Source organism: Entelurus aequoreus, linkage group LG17 (assembly GCF_033978785.1).
Source record: "Entelurus aequoreus isolate RoL-2023_Sb linkage group LG17, RoL_Eaeq_v1.1, whole genome shotgun sequence".
In the NCBI taxonomy this organism is placed as follows: Eukaryota; Metazoa; Chordata; class Actinopteri; order Syngnathiformes; family Syngnathidae; genus Entelurus; species Entelurus aequoreus.
In genome coordinates this window covers 30,011,430-30,027,779 of record NC_084747.1, presented here as the reverse complement: position 1 = coordinate 30,027,779, position 16,350 = coordinate 30,011,430, and the positions used below count along the sequence as shown (strand labels likewise).

The following is a 16,350-nucleotide window of genomic DNA, read 5'->3' as shown; positions in this document are numbered from 1 at the left end:
TATTTACCCAGCTTAATTGTTTCCAAACATTGTCTGTAACACGACAGTAAAACGGCTGATCAAACAAAACAGAAGTCATCGTCATGGACACACTAGCTGCGGAAGCTAGCTCTCCAGTCAGCTAAGCGGACTCAATAACTCCACGGTGACGTTTTGGTAAATTTACGAAACTGAAACACAGAAAGAATGCCATTGTAAGTTAGAAATACTAACACAGACACTCGTAAATGTGTTAGCACATTAGCTAATGCTAACTTCATTACATTACGAAAGCACTTTCAAATATGCATGAAAACACTTTCCCACAGACATCACACATGGGACGGTTTAGTAAGTAACAATTGTTTTAGTTATATCGTAAAACTTACAAAGCCTGGAGTGATGAATGAAAAAGCTATATGAGTAAACAGGCTATGGACGGCTAGAAGATGGCACTGTACTTGTGCCTCTGGTTGAAAGCTCAATCTAAACCAGGGGTCGGCAACCCAAAATGTTGAAAGAGCCATGTTGGACCAAAAATACAAAAAAAATCTGTCTGGAGCCGCAAAAAAATAAGAGCTTTATGTAAGTGTTATAATGAAGGCAACACATGATGTAAGTGTGTATATTTGCTATATTAGCCTACTATCAAAATAACTGTGTCGCAGGCTGACGCAAATGTTTGTTGACAGAAATGTTGAAGTGTAATATTTATTCTACATATTTTTACATTAGTAAAATGGAGGCTTCTCAGAAGGTGAGATAACTCCTGGAAATGACTGTCTTAAAATGGCCAAAGGTGTAGATGTGTGTGTCCAAGTTAAAGGAAACGCAGGTCGTCTTCTTCTAATAGATTTAATGCAACCTTTGGCAAGCTGAGTAACGTTTGCTGTGGTCTGGAACAACATAGTACACAAACAACTATTAGAAATGCAGCCATTATTACATACAGATAATGTTATGAGACATGCAAATATAAATTGAATACACAGATGACATAGGTAAAGGAAATTAAATGGGCTCAAATATACCTAAAACGAAGCATAATCATGCAATATGTACATACAGCTATCCTAAAGAGCATGTTAGCATTTATTAGCTTGCAGTCATGCATTCCAACAAGTCAATAATATCAACAAAGCTCACCGTTGTGCATTCATGCACAGTATAAAATATTTGGTGGACAAAACAAGACAAAGAAGGTGTGTCAAAAAACACATCTTTCTGTGGCAGAGTTGGAGAAAAATGTACATGTAAACAAACTACGGCGAGTTCAAGGGCCTCCGAAATTAGTAGTATAAAAAGGCGCTTGCCAAATACTCTCATCAGTGAAGCATGTTTAATATAAACTGTGGGATCTTTAACAATTAGGAAGGTTTGTGTCATGTTTGTCCTCCAACAAAAAAACATATTAAAACAAAAAACTTATTTTTCCATGTTCATACATTTTTTTAAAAGCTCCAGGGAGCCACTCGGGCTCTAGAGCCGCGGGTTCACTCACTGCAGCACCTGCAGGGAGTGAACTTGTCCAAAAAATGGCGCCATAGCACAGACAACAACACATCTATTTAGTGTATTTGTTTAGTTTTGAAAACAAACTATTTAGATCGAAATATCCATAAATTAGCTGCACCGTTTTGTAAGCTGCAGGGTTCAAAGCATAGGGGAAAAAAGTAGTGGCTTATAGTCTGGAATTTACAGTATTTTGAATGCACAGAAAGGAGAAATACATGTTTTCTTGATTGGGGATGATGGTTACATTCCAAAAGAAGTGCAGTTTTCCTTTAAAATATCTATATGGGTGTTCTGGACATGCCTATAACTCAGGGGTGTCCAAAGTGCGGCCCAGGGGCCATTGCAGCCCGCAGCTAATTGTTTACCGGCCCGCCACACATTCTGGAAATGCTATAGCAAAAATAAAAAAAAAACATTGAAAAAAGTAGAATGAGGTGAAATCTAACTAGAAAAAGTTGCAATGTTGACACAAAGCTGCCATGCAGGCTGTTTTTTGTTTTTTTTGTCCATCTTTATTTTTCTTTTTTTGCCATTGCTAAAAAAAAAAAAAAAAAACAATGTTATAATGAATTATTGACCTATTCAAGGCTCCAATTATTTCAAATATTTCACTTTAAAGTGTTTTATGTGGAAAATATTGCATATATTGTGTGGTTGCCATACAAAAACATCAACATTTTATCTGACAAAAGAGCTTAAAACAAACAAAATAATAGTTCAAACGTAAAATTGACAGATATATCTGAAGTTGATCTCGTAACTTAAGTGTTGAAAGTAAAAAAAAACTAATACAAATGTATCACTTTGAGTGGGGCACCTTTTGTATCCTAAATATATTTAATGGGATTTTATTTATCTTTTCACTGTGATTACTCAAAAATAACAATGAATGAATATCAATGGTGTCTTGCATTATTGATGTTTTTAAGGCTCTAATTACTTCACATCAAACATTGCTTTCCGAATGTTTTGGGCAGTGGGGGAAATACTGCATATTTCAGTTTTATTATAAAAAACAAAGTTGTCTTGACAGAAAAGGCATAAAAACTTTTTGTTTTTTTAATTTTATATCAACCTAAAGTTGATATACTGTAGAGATTTACTATAAGTGTTAAATAAAATAAAAATAATAATAATTTGTCTTGTTTTTAACATTTTAATGACTTAGACCCTTTATGGTCCCCGGGAGCCCTAAAGGTAAAAAAAAACAAAATCCATATATTTTGTTATTATTTGAAAATGAAAACTATCAAAATGGCCCCCGCAGGCTTTAATTTTTCAGTGTGCGGCCCTCAGTGGAAAAAGTTTGGACACCCCTGCTATAACTATAACTCCAAACACTAAAGCCATTATTACTGAAAGTCAGAAACTTGAAAACAATCATTTTCAGAAAAGGTAGACTTTACAACAATAATCAATGGAGGACAATGGGATTTGCAGTAAATGTATGGCTTGTTATTGCTGAATTTTAAAGACCATTCAATTGAGTTAAGAACACTCGAGACGCACGTAAGAACATAGCCGCACATTTAGTGTGATGTCATTACAAAATAAACAAGCAGATTCCAGAAGAAAGTAAACCGAGGGAAGTCCTTCACCCTGTGGACACGGCCAAAAAACAACTCTTGTTAGAGGACGCATTTGCAGCGAGTCCCCAATTTGTGTCCCGGCTTCTAATTTCTACAAATGCACTGTCGGATACTTAATAGAAAGTCATAAAGATAGATTTAATGACCGGATACAAGGCGTGTATCAACATCTCTGCCTTCACAGAAACAACAATGCTCAGCTTTAGCTTCCGTTCAAAAGGAAGCCGGTTGAAGTGAAATTAGTGTCGTGTCAAATCCAAACTGAGCGGCGTTTTCTGTGCAAAGGCAACATGTTTGATGCAGATCTTGCATTGAGAGCATCCGCTGACGTGCTCAGTGAGCGATAAATAAACTCCCTCACGGGTGCTTAGACATGACCGTGGTTAGAATGGAGGCATGAATTATGGAAGTAATATTGGAGCACAACTATTTGCAAATGCCTTTTTAAATCTGTGCGTCTGTTATCCGATTCCTGTTTCCGTGTACTAATTTGTGTGTCTATCTCAATGTGTGTGTGTGTAATAGGGTTGTACGGTATAACGGTACTAGTAAAGTACGAATATACTAGTATAAATGGTATTATACTGCCTCTAAAAATATACCGGTTCTCTCTTTTTTTTTATTGCTGGTTTTACGAGCAGAGGAGCATGTTCGGCAACGCACAACCACGGAGTACTTACAACCAGCGTTCCCTCGAAGGTGCGCGCCTGCGCAATTGCGCACCGCTCACGCGTCCTCAGCGCACTGCAAATTAATGCCGCGCAGGAAATCAAAAATCCCATCTGAACTTTAAACAAAATAAACACATTACAATTTATTCTGTATGATTTTGCAATGCAACTCTGTGAGTGACAGGTGACAACAAGAGTGGCCCCAATGAATAAAACAATCTTTGTCAACACAGTTCAATTATCGTCTGTCAAGACACTTTACGGACAGGAATTCCATCAATCACTTTATTGAGCAAAACTGTTTGTAACCACACCAAAAACATTAGTAAAACATTTTTTATCTATAAAAACTGGTAATTTTCTGCCATACAAACCAGGCTTAAACCAACTTTGTCATCAACAGAAGCCACTCGCTCTGTCTCACCTGCACCAACACGCGCACTCATGGCACTTAGCCAGTGTTGCGTTTATGGCCACACAAAAAGTCGGACAACCCCAACGCCACCCAATGTGTAAATGCCAGGTTGTAACACACTGACTCCTCAATCAGATGTGTGCTTATTTTACTGCCATTTATTAAGAATGTTAATCTAAGGATATTATTCATGAAATATTGTCACTAGATTTCATAAATGCTAATAAAAAGATGTATTTTACAGACAGAAAGTTACAAAAACTAAATGTAATCTCTGAAAGGGGTAACATTTCTTTTAAAAGCAGGACCTGCAGCCAGACATACTCGCACATAGGTCATGAAAAACATGTTTTTTTGTTATTGTCATTGTAAGAGGGCAAAATCACTTATATCAGATTATTATTATTTTAATAAAACGTTTAAATTGTTATGATGTCAGGTTTGGGACAGGTGTGACGCTGGTGGGGCCACAGTGTGCACGTCTGATGTTGCTCACGTGTGCTCCACTGAATGCTCAGGGAGTTTGTGCGTTTGCTCACACACATGAAAAATTAGAGGGAACATTGCTTACAACTAGTGACGGTGTGTCGACAGAAAAGGGTGAATGGACGCATTTTGGCTTAAAAACTAACGATAGCACAGTCCGGCCCACTTGGGAGTAGATTTTTCTCCACGTGGCCCCTGATCTAAAATGAGTTTGACACCAATGTTCCCTCTAATTTTTCATGTGTGTGAGCAAACGCACAAACACCCTGAGCATTCAGTGGAATACAGACGTGCACACTGTGGTCATACCAGCAGCACATTTGTCTCAAACCTGACATAACAATTTAAATGTCTTATTATTATAATCAAGTGACAGTAGTCAATTTCAAGAGATTATTTTCTAATGTACACTACCGTTCAAAAGTTTGGGGTCACATTGAAATGTCCTTACACATTGCTAATGTGGTAAATGACTATTCTAGCTGCAAATGTCTGGTTTTTGGTGCAATATCTACATAGGTGTATAGAGGCCCATTTCCAGCAACTATCACTCCAGTGTTCTAATGGTACAATGTGTTTGCTCATTGGCTCAGAAGGCTAATTGATGATTAGAAAACCCTTGTGAAAAAAATCATGTTCACACATCTGAAAACAGTTTAGCTCGTTACAGAAGCTACAAAACTGACCTTCCTTTGAGCAGATTGAGTTTCTGGAGCATCACATTTGTGGGGTCAATTAAACGCTCAAAATGGCCAGAAAAAGAGAACTTTCATCTGAAACTCGACAGTCTATTCTTGTTCTTAGAAATGAAGGCTATTCCACAAAATTGTTTGGTTGACCCCAAACTTTTGAACGGTAGTGTATGTGATTTGGCCCACTTAGATAGTTTTTTTTTAAATCAGCTATGCACTATAGTATTTTATGCCTGGGTGGGGGGGTCCTGCTTTGGAAAGATTGTGTACCCCTTTAAGAGATCACATTTAGTTCCCCATAAAACATTCACATGTTGCATGAGATGAAGTGTTTATTAACTTTCTGTCCTTAAAATAAATATTTTTATTAGCAATTATGTAGTCCTGTAACATAATTTCATGATTAATATCCAAAAAATAACATTCTTAACAAATGACAGTGGAATAAGCACACAGATTGAGGAGTCATAGTAAAACGACCTGAAATTTACACTTTACGTGTAGTGTTGGAGTTGTCCAACTTTTTGTGTGGCCATAAACGCACCAGTGGCTAATTGCCAAAGTGTATGTGTTGGTGCAGGTGAGAGAGAGAGCAAGCGGCTGCTGTTGATATAACAGATGACAAAGAGTTGCTTTTTTCTTGGTTTGTACGGTAGACAACGACCAGTTTTGCTAGATAGAAGTATTTTACACATTGTTTTGGTGTGGTTATGGCCGACAAACAATTTCGCTAAATAAAGGGACCGATGGAGTTCCTGTCCTCCTTTAAGTGTCTCCACAGACGTTACAATAATTTAACAGTGTTGACAAACATTGTTTTATCTGTTGTGGCCGCCTTTCGTCACCTGTTACTCACAGTTGCATTGCAAAATCATACAAAACAAACTATTTGTTTATTTTGTTTAGAGTGGGATTTGATTTTTGGCGCGGCATAGATTTGCTGTGCGCAGAGGACGCGTGAGCAGTGCGCAATTGCGCAGGTGCGCACCTTAGAGGGAACGTTGTTTGACACCCCTGCTCTAAAAGCAAGGGGGTGTGGGCCTATATTCATATACACACTTTTTGTAAAAATCTATCCTGTAAATGCTCTGTCATTATAGCTGGGATGTTTACCTTAACCCAGGGATCCCCAAACTTTTTTGGCTGGTGGGGGCCACATTGGGGTAAAATAATTTGACCAGGTGCCAGACTATCTTTCTGTGTGCACATACCTTATTTTACGGACTATAGAGCGTGCCGGTATATAAGCCACACCCACTAAATTTTAGACGAAAAAAATATTTTTCCGTATAATAGCCGCACCGGACTATAAACCGCAGATATATACGTTGTGAAATGAGTTATTTACGCAGAACGGTTTTGTAAATGTTTATTTACATACCTTAATTGTTTCCAAACACTGTCTGTAACACGGCAGTAAAACGGCCGATCAAATAAAATAGAAGTCATCGTCATGGACACACTAGCTGCGGAAGCGAGCTCTCCAATCAGCTAAGTGGACTCAGTAAATCCACGGTGACGTTTTGGTAAATTTGCGCAACTGAAACACAGAAAAAAATGCAGTTGTAAGTTAAAAAATACTAACACCGACACCCGTAAACGTGTTAGCATATTAGCTAATGCTAACTTCATCACATTACGAAAGCATGTACAAATATGCATGAAAACACTCCTACAGACATCACACATGGGGAATTGTTTTAGTTATATTGTAAAACTTACAAAGCCTGGAGTGATGAATGAAGAAGCTATACGAGTAAAAACGCTATGGACGGCTAGAAGACAGAACTGCACTTGGGATTCTGGTTGAAAGCTCAATCTAATCCAGGAGTTGGCAACCCAAAATGTTGATAGAGCCATGTTGGACCGAAAATTTAAAAAGCCGCAAAAAAATAAGAGCCTTATATAAGTGTTATAATGAAGACAACACATGATATAAGTGTCTATATTCGCTATATTAGCCTACTATCAAAATAACTGTGTCGCAGGCTGACGCAAATCTTTGTTAACATAAATGTTGAAATTTAATATTCATTTTACACATTTTTACAACATTGGAAAACATTAGTAAAACTTCCCAGAGGGTGAGATAACTCCTGGAAATTACTGGCTTAGAATGGCCGGATACAACCACGGAGTACTTACAACTAGTGGCGGTGTGTCAACAGAAAAGGGAGAATGGACGCATTTTGGCTTAAAAACTAACGATAAAGGTGAAGTTATAACACTGAAACGCCCTCAGGAAGAGGTGCTTTAAAACATGGCTAGGTAGCTAGCGGCTAATGTCCAGCCGCAGTCGGCAGTGTTTTAGCTACTCGTAAATCACTGATCCTGGCATCCATGGCGACAAATAAAGTAAGTTTCTTACAAGTATCATCCCTGCAGGACGAGAAATAGCTAAACATGCTTCACTACACACCGTCGGAGGATACAATAGCTTTCTGCTAACAGCAATCTAGCGCTCCTCAATGTAAACACATGGATCTATCCACTGTAATGATACCAAGTACAAGAGCGTATCTAGTCGACACTACAATGATTACATCGATATTTTTATATACAAGTTGTCTGATATGTTCTCTAGCTATTTTTTATGTAAGTACAACATTGTTATTTGCAATAAGAAACATATGTTTAATGTACCGTACAATTTTTTGGGTTAAAATAAAGCCAATAATGCCATTTTTTGTGGTCCCCTTTATTTAGAAAATAATCAAAAAATACAGATACTAAAATTTTGGTGTCGGGACAACCGTAGTGTGTAATCAGATCTGCTTGTTTTAATTTTGTGTGTCTGTATTTCGATTTGTGTGTGAAAAAAAAAATCTGCCCCTATTTCGATGTGTTGAAGCGTACAACAATGGACTTTTTAACACCGACTGTAAGTAAAAGTTTGTGTTTTTAGCAGTAACTTAGAAGTATTTTTGTCTTCTTCACATAAGTTATCAGCCATGTTATCTGTGAACAAGTTAGCTTTTCTCAGTCTGTGTGTGGTGAGTATAGGGAAAGGAAAGGTGAAGTTGCAGAGACACAAGACGTTCAGATCGCTGCACGGACACATAAGTGTCGCAAAAGTCGCGTGCTTCACACAAATCTGAATACACAGACACACACATTTTTCACACACACAATGAGGGAAATACAGACACACAAATGAAAACATGTACACGCGGATCTAAATACACACACACGGATACTGACACACAAATTAGTACACGGACACGTGAATCGGATTACAGACAAACAGATTGAGATACAAACACACAAACTAGTACACGGACACGTGAATTGGATTACAGACGCACAGACACACAAACTAGTACACAAATACGTGAGTCGGAATACAGACGCACATATTGAGATACAGACATGCAAATTAGTACACAAACATGTGATTCAGATTACACACACAGAGTTTGAGATACAATTACACAAATTAGTACACAGACACGTGAATCGGATTACACACACAGAGTTTGAGATATAGACACACAAATTATTACACGGACACGTGAATCGGATTACAGACGCACAGATTGAGATACAGACAGGCTAAGTAGTACACAAAAATGTGAATCGGATTACACACACAGAGTTTTAGATACAGACACACAAATTAGTAAACAAACATGTGAATCAGATTACAGACGCACAGATTGAGATACAGACACACAATTTAGTACACAAACACGTGAATCGGATTAAACACACACAGATTGAAATACAGACACACAAACTAGTACACGGACACGCAAATCGGATTACAGATGCACAGATTGAGATACAGACACACAAATTAGTACACGGACATGTGAATCGGATTACAGACACAAAAACTAGTACACAAACACGTGCATCGGATTACAAATTACGCATTACGGATTACGCACAGATTGAGATACAGACACACAAACTAGTACATAAACACGTGAATTGAATTACAGACGCACAAACTAGTACATAAACATGTGAATCGGATTACAGACGCACAGATTGAGATACAGTCGCACAAATTAGTACACAAACACGTGAATTGAATTACAGACGCACAAACTAGTACACAAACACGTGAATCAGATTACACACACAGAGCTTGAGATACAGGCACACAAATTAGTGAATCGGATTAGAGACGCACAGATTGAGGGACGCAATTGCAAATAGTTTTGCTACAAAAATTATTCCATACCCGTACTCTCTCTCATGGATTAGGGATTGTGTCCCAGATGGAAACAAGATGTCTTCTTTTTCTGTCTCTTTACCTGTCATCATCTTCTCGTCTCCTCTGGTCCGTCCTCTTGTCTGAGACAAAATCCATGAGTGTCCGTGTCATTGTGTGTCACCAGTTGTCACTCACCTCAAACACCTCAAACACGCATTTCACAATTTTGGAATGATGACATTGCCCGTGCTTGCTTCTTTGTACATGACATGATGATGAAAGAAACATTTTACACAACAAAAAAAACAAAACTGATCCTTTATTCTTTCCTCACTTGTACTCCACACCCTATCCATCCATGTTACTCTTCCCCCGACGCCATCCCGCTTTCCTGCCGCTTTCCTGCCCGCCCGCCTTCCTCTTCGCTCCATGCGGGGTCGGCATTTCCCCAGGCGATGCTGGGAAAGGTAACCACGGAGACATCCAGGAAGAAGGATGTGGAGGAGGTTCAGAACCGCCACCGCCTGATCCCCATGGGACGCAAGATCTACGAGTTTTACAACGCGCCCATCGTCAAGTTCTGGTTCCATACGGTCAGTATGCGTTTCCATAAATACTCGACACACTCTTCCTGGGCTCTTTCACAGCAAATGTTAGCCAGGGTTCCCGCGGGTCAATAAAAAGCATTCAACGTAATTGAAAAGGATTTAGCAAAAATGAAGGCCTTAAATGGCATTAAAAAGCATGAACTACAATGTCAGAGGGCATTAGAAATTCATACAATTGCAATTGGCGCTCTTATTCAACCCCAAATGTTGCCCTCATAAGTCTGACTGACTTGAAATTTCTCACACAGCTTAACGTGTTCCACAAAACATCCACCTTAACTTTAGGGGATTAGGCTGAATCACCACAACATTTGGTAGAAAGGTTTGGGGGGAGGGACAAGCATGTGTCTGTAAAATTTTATATTTGGTGAACAACATTGAGCCAAGTGGCGGAATTGGCAACTAATTGTCCAAAGGTCAGTAGTAGGGATGTCCGATAATATCGGACTGCCGATATTATCGGCCGATAAATGCTTTAAAATGTAATATCGGAAATTATCGGTATCGGTTTCAAAATTATGGGTATCGGTTTCAAAGAGTAAAATGTATGAGAAATACAGAGCGCCAATAAACCTTAAAGCAGGGGTGTCCAAACTTTTTCCACTGAGGGCCGCACACTGAAAAATCAAAGCAAGCGGGGGCCATTTTGATATTTTTTATTTTAAAAACCAATACCAATATATGTATAAAAAAGATACATTTAGGCCTCCACTCAGACTTGATCCCGGGGACCCCAAAAGGTTTTGGTCGAAAAAAAATATTAAAAATGTGTCATTATTTAGTATTATTATTATTATTATTATTCAAGGTTTAAATCTCTAGAACAACATTAGGTCTATCTGCATACTTGCCAACCTTGAGACCTCCAATATCGGGAGGTGGGGGGTAGGGGGTGGGGGGGTTTGGGGGCGTGGTTATTTACAGCTAGAATTCACCAACTCGAGTATTTCATATATATTTCATATATATATATATATATATATGTATGAAATACTTGACTTTCAGTGAATTCTAGCTATATATATATATATATATATATATATATATATATTTATTTTATTTACATAGAAAAAAAACAAAAAACTTGAATTTCAGTGTTCCGTTGGCTATCCATTAGATGGCAGTATTGTCCTGTTTAACTTCTCCGTTCATTGGGCAGGCAAGCTGTTTATATTGTGGGAAAGCGGACGTGAGAACAGGCTGTCCCCACTCAGTCTCAGGTCCACATTGAGCTGGAGGGGGTGTGGTCTCCAGCTCCGGCTGAATACCGGGAGTTTGTCGGGAGAAAATCTCTGCCGGGAGGTTGTCGGGAGAGGCGCTGAATACCGGGATTCTCCCGCTAAAAACGAGAGGGTTGGCAAGTATGTCTATTTGTCAATATAACGCTTTTAAAGATTTAAGTTGTATGCCATTTTTGTCAAGGAAAACCGTGTTTTTTAATGGAAAAAAACCCAAAATATGCAATATTTTCCCCCAATAAAATTTTTAAGTGGAATATTTGATATTATATAATAATTGGAGTCTTAAAAAGGTCAATAACTCATAACAACATTGATTTTAATTTATTATTTTTTTGAGCAATGACACTTAAAAAAAAAAGTCCCACTAAAATCATTGGAGATCCAAAAGGGTACTGCTCAGTAAAGTTTAAAAAAATAAATCCAACATTTTTTTTAACTTTAACCACAATAGTCTCAAGATCAACTTCAGATCTATCCGTCAATTACAAGTTTTATTGTTGTTTATGTTTTTTGTTTATTCGTTTTAGGACCTTCTTTAAAAAAAACGTTGTTTTTTAAATGGCAACCAAAAAATATGCAACATTTTCCCCCCAAATATCTCAAAGTGGAATATTTAATGTGAAGTAAATGGAGCCTTGAATAGGTCAATAATTCATAATGACATTGATTTTGATTCATTATTATTTTTTAAAGAAAGAAACAGCCTGCATGGCAGCTTTGTGTTATTAGAGTAAATAATGCAACATTATCTTGTTACATTTCACCTGTTTGCTCTTTTATACCACTTTTTATGTTTTTTATTATTTTTTTCATCGTATTTTTAGAATGTGCCGTAGGGTCGTTAAAAAATTACCTGCGGGCCGCAAATGGCCCCCGGGCCGCACTTTGGACACCCCTGCCTTAAAGGCACTGCCTTTGCGTGCCGGCCCAATCACATAATATCTACGGCTCTTCACACCTAGGTGAATACTTGGTCAACAGCCATACAAGTCACACTGAGGGTGGCCATATAAACAACTTTAACACTGTTACAAATATGCGCCACACTGTGAACACACACCAAACAAGAATGACAAACACATTTCGGGAGAACATCCGCACCGTAACACAACATAAACACAAAATAACAAATACCCAGAACCCCTTACAGCACTAACTCTTCCGGGACGCTACAATATACACCCCCCGCTACCCCCTACCCCCTACCCCCCACCTCAACCCGGCCCGGTACCGGTCTGCGGACCGATTGGTACCGGGCCGCGCAAGAAATTTAATTTAAAAAAAAAAAAAAAATTAAAAAAAAATAATAATAAAAAAAAATAAATTAAATCAACATAAAAAACACAATGTATATACATTATATATCAATATATATCAATAGAGTCTGCAGGGATACAGTCCGTAAGCACACATGATTGTATTTCTTTATGAAGAAAAAATAATAAATAAATAAATTAAAAAATATCCCCCCCCCGGTCCGTGGGACAAATTTTCAAGCGTTGACCGGTCCCCAGCTACAAAAAGGTTGGGGACCACTGGATTACAGTACTCACCATTACCCCGAAGGATAATCAGAGCGTCATTGCTATACGGTTGTCACCCGGCCACTACAACACGGCCACGACGTGGAAATACTCCGTCACACCCTGGGTAAATCCTCCAAGTTACAACTGGGCTCCGTGTTGCAAAGGCACAGGCCTAAGTTGTTTTGCAAAAACGTGGCCAACTTGACGGTCGCAGTTACGATCATTAGCCGTGTTGTTAGCATTGTCATAACTGTCAACCCACATCGCTAAGCCAAAGGTTCACCGATGTGTTTTGTGACGAGGCAGGAGTCGAAGATGACGTTCATAAAAATTAGATTGTCGCGGTGAATATATATTAGCATCAAGATTAGCATTGTTGACAAGAGCCTGGTGAATATCTTTATTAATCGCCACAACGTGATAATAAAAACAATACAATCACTGCACTGTAATACACACCAGACATAAATAAGACTTATTTTGACTCTTAATTTTAGCCCAAATTATGCAGAATCTGCTTTAAAAATATGATGTAATGAAGCCGCAACGTTTAAACCAGGGGTGTCTAAAGTGCGGCCCGGGGGCCATTTGCGGCCCGCAGCTAATTGTTTACCGGCCCGCCACACATTCTGCAAAAATTGCAAAATTGATAATATTGCAAAAATTGAAAAAAAACATTTTTAAAAAGTGGGATGAGGTGAAATCTAATCTAAGTTGCAATGTTGACACAAAAGCTGCCATGCAGGCTGTTTTTTTTCTTTTGTCTTTATTTTTCTTTTTTTTGCCTTTGCTAAAAAAAAAAAAAAGACTAAAAATCTATGTTATAATGAATTATTAGTTAAAAAATATCACTTTAAAATGTTTTATGTGGAAAAAATATTGCATATATTGTGTGGTTGCCATATAAAAACATCAAAGTTTTATTCGACAAAAGAGCATAAAACAAACAAAATAATAGTTCAAACGTAAAATCGACAGATATATCTCGTAATTTAAGTGTTAAAAGTAAAAAAAAAAATAATAAAAAGGTATCACTTTATGAGTGGGGGACCTTTTGGATCCCAAATATATTTAGTAGGATTTTATTTAACTTTTCACTGTGATTACTCAAAAATATTAAATAATTAAAATCAGGTGTCCTGCATTATTGATCTTTTAAGGCTGTAATTACTATATACTGCATATTTCAGTTTTACTATAAAAAACAAAGTTGTCTTTGACAGAAAACCTTTTTTTTTTTTACGTTATATCAACCTCAAGTTGATATAGAGATTTACTGTAAGCGTTAAATAAAAATAATAATAATAATTTGACTTATTTTTAACAGTTTAATGACTGAGACCCTTTATGGTCCGCGTAGGCCCTAAAGGTTAAAAAAAAAAAAAAAATCCATATATTTTGTTAAGGTTTGAAAATGAAAAATATCAAAATGGCCCCCGCATGCTTTAATTTTTCCGTGTACGGCCCTCAGTGGAAAAAGTTTGGACACCCCTGGTTTAAACGATCACAAGTGTGTCTTTATTATTTGTATGCTAGCAATGTCTTCCAACGGAATTTGAGCACAACCCGTACATTTTGGTCAAGATGTTAGCTAAAAATACAACTGCAAACCCAACCTTGGGTGGGTTTTGCTTTTTTGTGTCAACATGGCGGGCAGACAAAGTTCCTCAGGCACCGGGGACACTTATAAAACACAGCTGAGACTTTTAGAAGTGGCCCCAAAGGGATTTGGACTTATCTACTTTTAGTGGAAAGTCGGTGGAGTCAGGAAATGACAAACATACCTGAAACCATCTCCCACCTAATAGTGCCAGAGGATCCCAAAATATACAAATAGGACTTAACCTTAAAGGTCCAGGTGCTCCAAAAGGGACCTTTTGGGTGCATTTCGGACCTTTTGGGCAACCTCATTTGTCATTTTGGTCTATGTGGGTTTTTAGGACCTTCTTGGATCCCTATAGGGAAGGGGTGTCCAAAGTGCGGCCCGGGGGCCATTTGCGGCCCGCAGCTAATTGTTTACCGGCCCGCCACACATTCTGGAAATGCTATTGCAAAAAATAAAAATGAACATTAAAAAAAGTGGAATGAGGTGAAATCTAACGAGAAAAAGTTGCAATGTTGACACAAAGCTGCAATGCAGGCTGTTTTTTTTTCTTTTGTCTTTCTTTCTTTTTCTTTTTTTGCCACTGCTCAAAAAAAAAAATAATGACAAAAAATCCATGTTATAATTAATTATTTTCAAAGCTCCAATTAGTTCAAATTTTTCACTTTAAAATGTTTTATGTGGTAAATATTGCATATATTGTGTAGCTGCCATATAAAAAGAGCATAAAACAAACAAAATAATATTTCAAACGTAAAATCGACAGATACATCTGAAATTGATCTCGTAACTTAAGTGATGAAAGTATAAAAAAAAACCTAATAAAAATGTATCACTTTATGAGTGGGGCACCTTTTGGATCCCAAATATATTTAGTGGTATTGTATTTATCTTTTCACTGTGATGACTCAAAAATATTAAATAATTAAAATCAATGGTGTCCTGCATTATTTATATTTTAGGGCTCTAATTACTAAATACTGCATATTTCAGTTTTACTATAAAAAACAAAGTTGTTTTTGACAGAAAAGCCATAAAACCTTTTTTTTTTTTTTAAGTTGATATAGAGATTTACTGTAAGCGTTAAATAAAAAATAATAATACAAATTAGACTTATTATTAACATTTTAATAAGTGAGACCCTTTATGGTCCCCGGGACCCCTAAAGGTAAAATAAATACAAAAAATCCATATATTTTGTTATGGTTTGAAATGAAAAATATCAAAATGGCCCCCACATGCTTTAATTTTTCCCTTTGCAGCCCTCAGTGGAAAAAGTTTGGACACCCCTGCTATAGGGTCTAAATAAGTTTGGGTTGGGCAGAAAATTTCAGAGTACCGTCTATCCATACTGTGAGAAAAATAATATATTATCTGACATTAGCAGACTATTAATTAACTAGAAGAGGCAATTCCTGAAGGAGTTGCGTGTGAATGCTCCAATGCTGAAGTTGAAGTGAAATGCTGACAGAATGTAGTATAAATGTATGAATAGTTTGAATGTTGGAATGGTTTGAATGTTGAAGAGCTGACGCTAAACTGAAATGCTAATGGAATGTAGGATGAATGTAGAAATGGTTTGAATATTAGAATTATTTGAATGTTGAAGAGTTTGAATTACCAGGAAAATTGGAATTTGGTTTAGAACTTGGGAAAGTGTTAGTTTGAATGTCCAGGAGGAGTGGAATGCGTTAATGTTGGAATGGTTTGAATAGGTTGAAAAATGTGGGAATTGTGCAACTTGGAAAAATGTCCCATTCATTTCAATGGGAACTTCCTGGAAATTTGGGAAAAGCGGGATTTTTTTGAAAATTATTAGAAGCATGAATTACTTGAATGAGCTGAATTGGTTGGTGTTGGAAT

At 37.4% G+C, this 16,350-nt stretch overlaps 1 protein-coding gene across 8 annotated transcripts in view; it reads left to right on the top strand.

The window, feature by feature from the left end:
- trpm3 (transient receptor potential cation channel, subfamily M, member 3) overlaps positions 1–16,350 on the top strand; it is a 514,307-nt gene that overhangs the window by 445,886 nt on the left and 52,071 nt on the right. For all 8 annotated transcript variants that reach the window (XM_062025461.1, XM_062025459.1, XM_062025460.1 and 5 more), the window contains one exon: positions 9,962–10,102. In XM_062025461.1, coding sequence (XP_061881445.1) covers positions 9,962–10,102 — 141 coding nt within the window. The remainder of the gene's footprint in view (positions 1–9,961; positions 10,103–16,350) is intronic.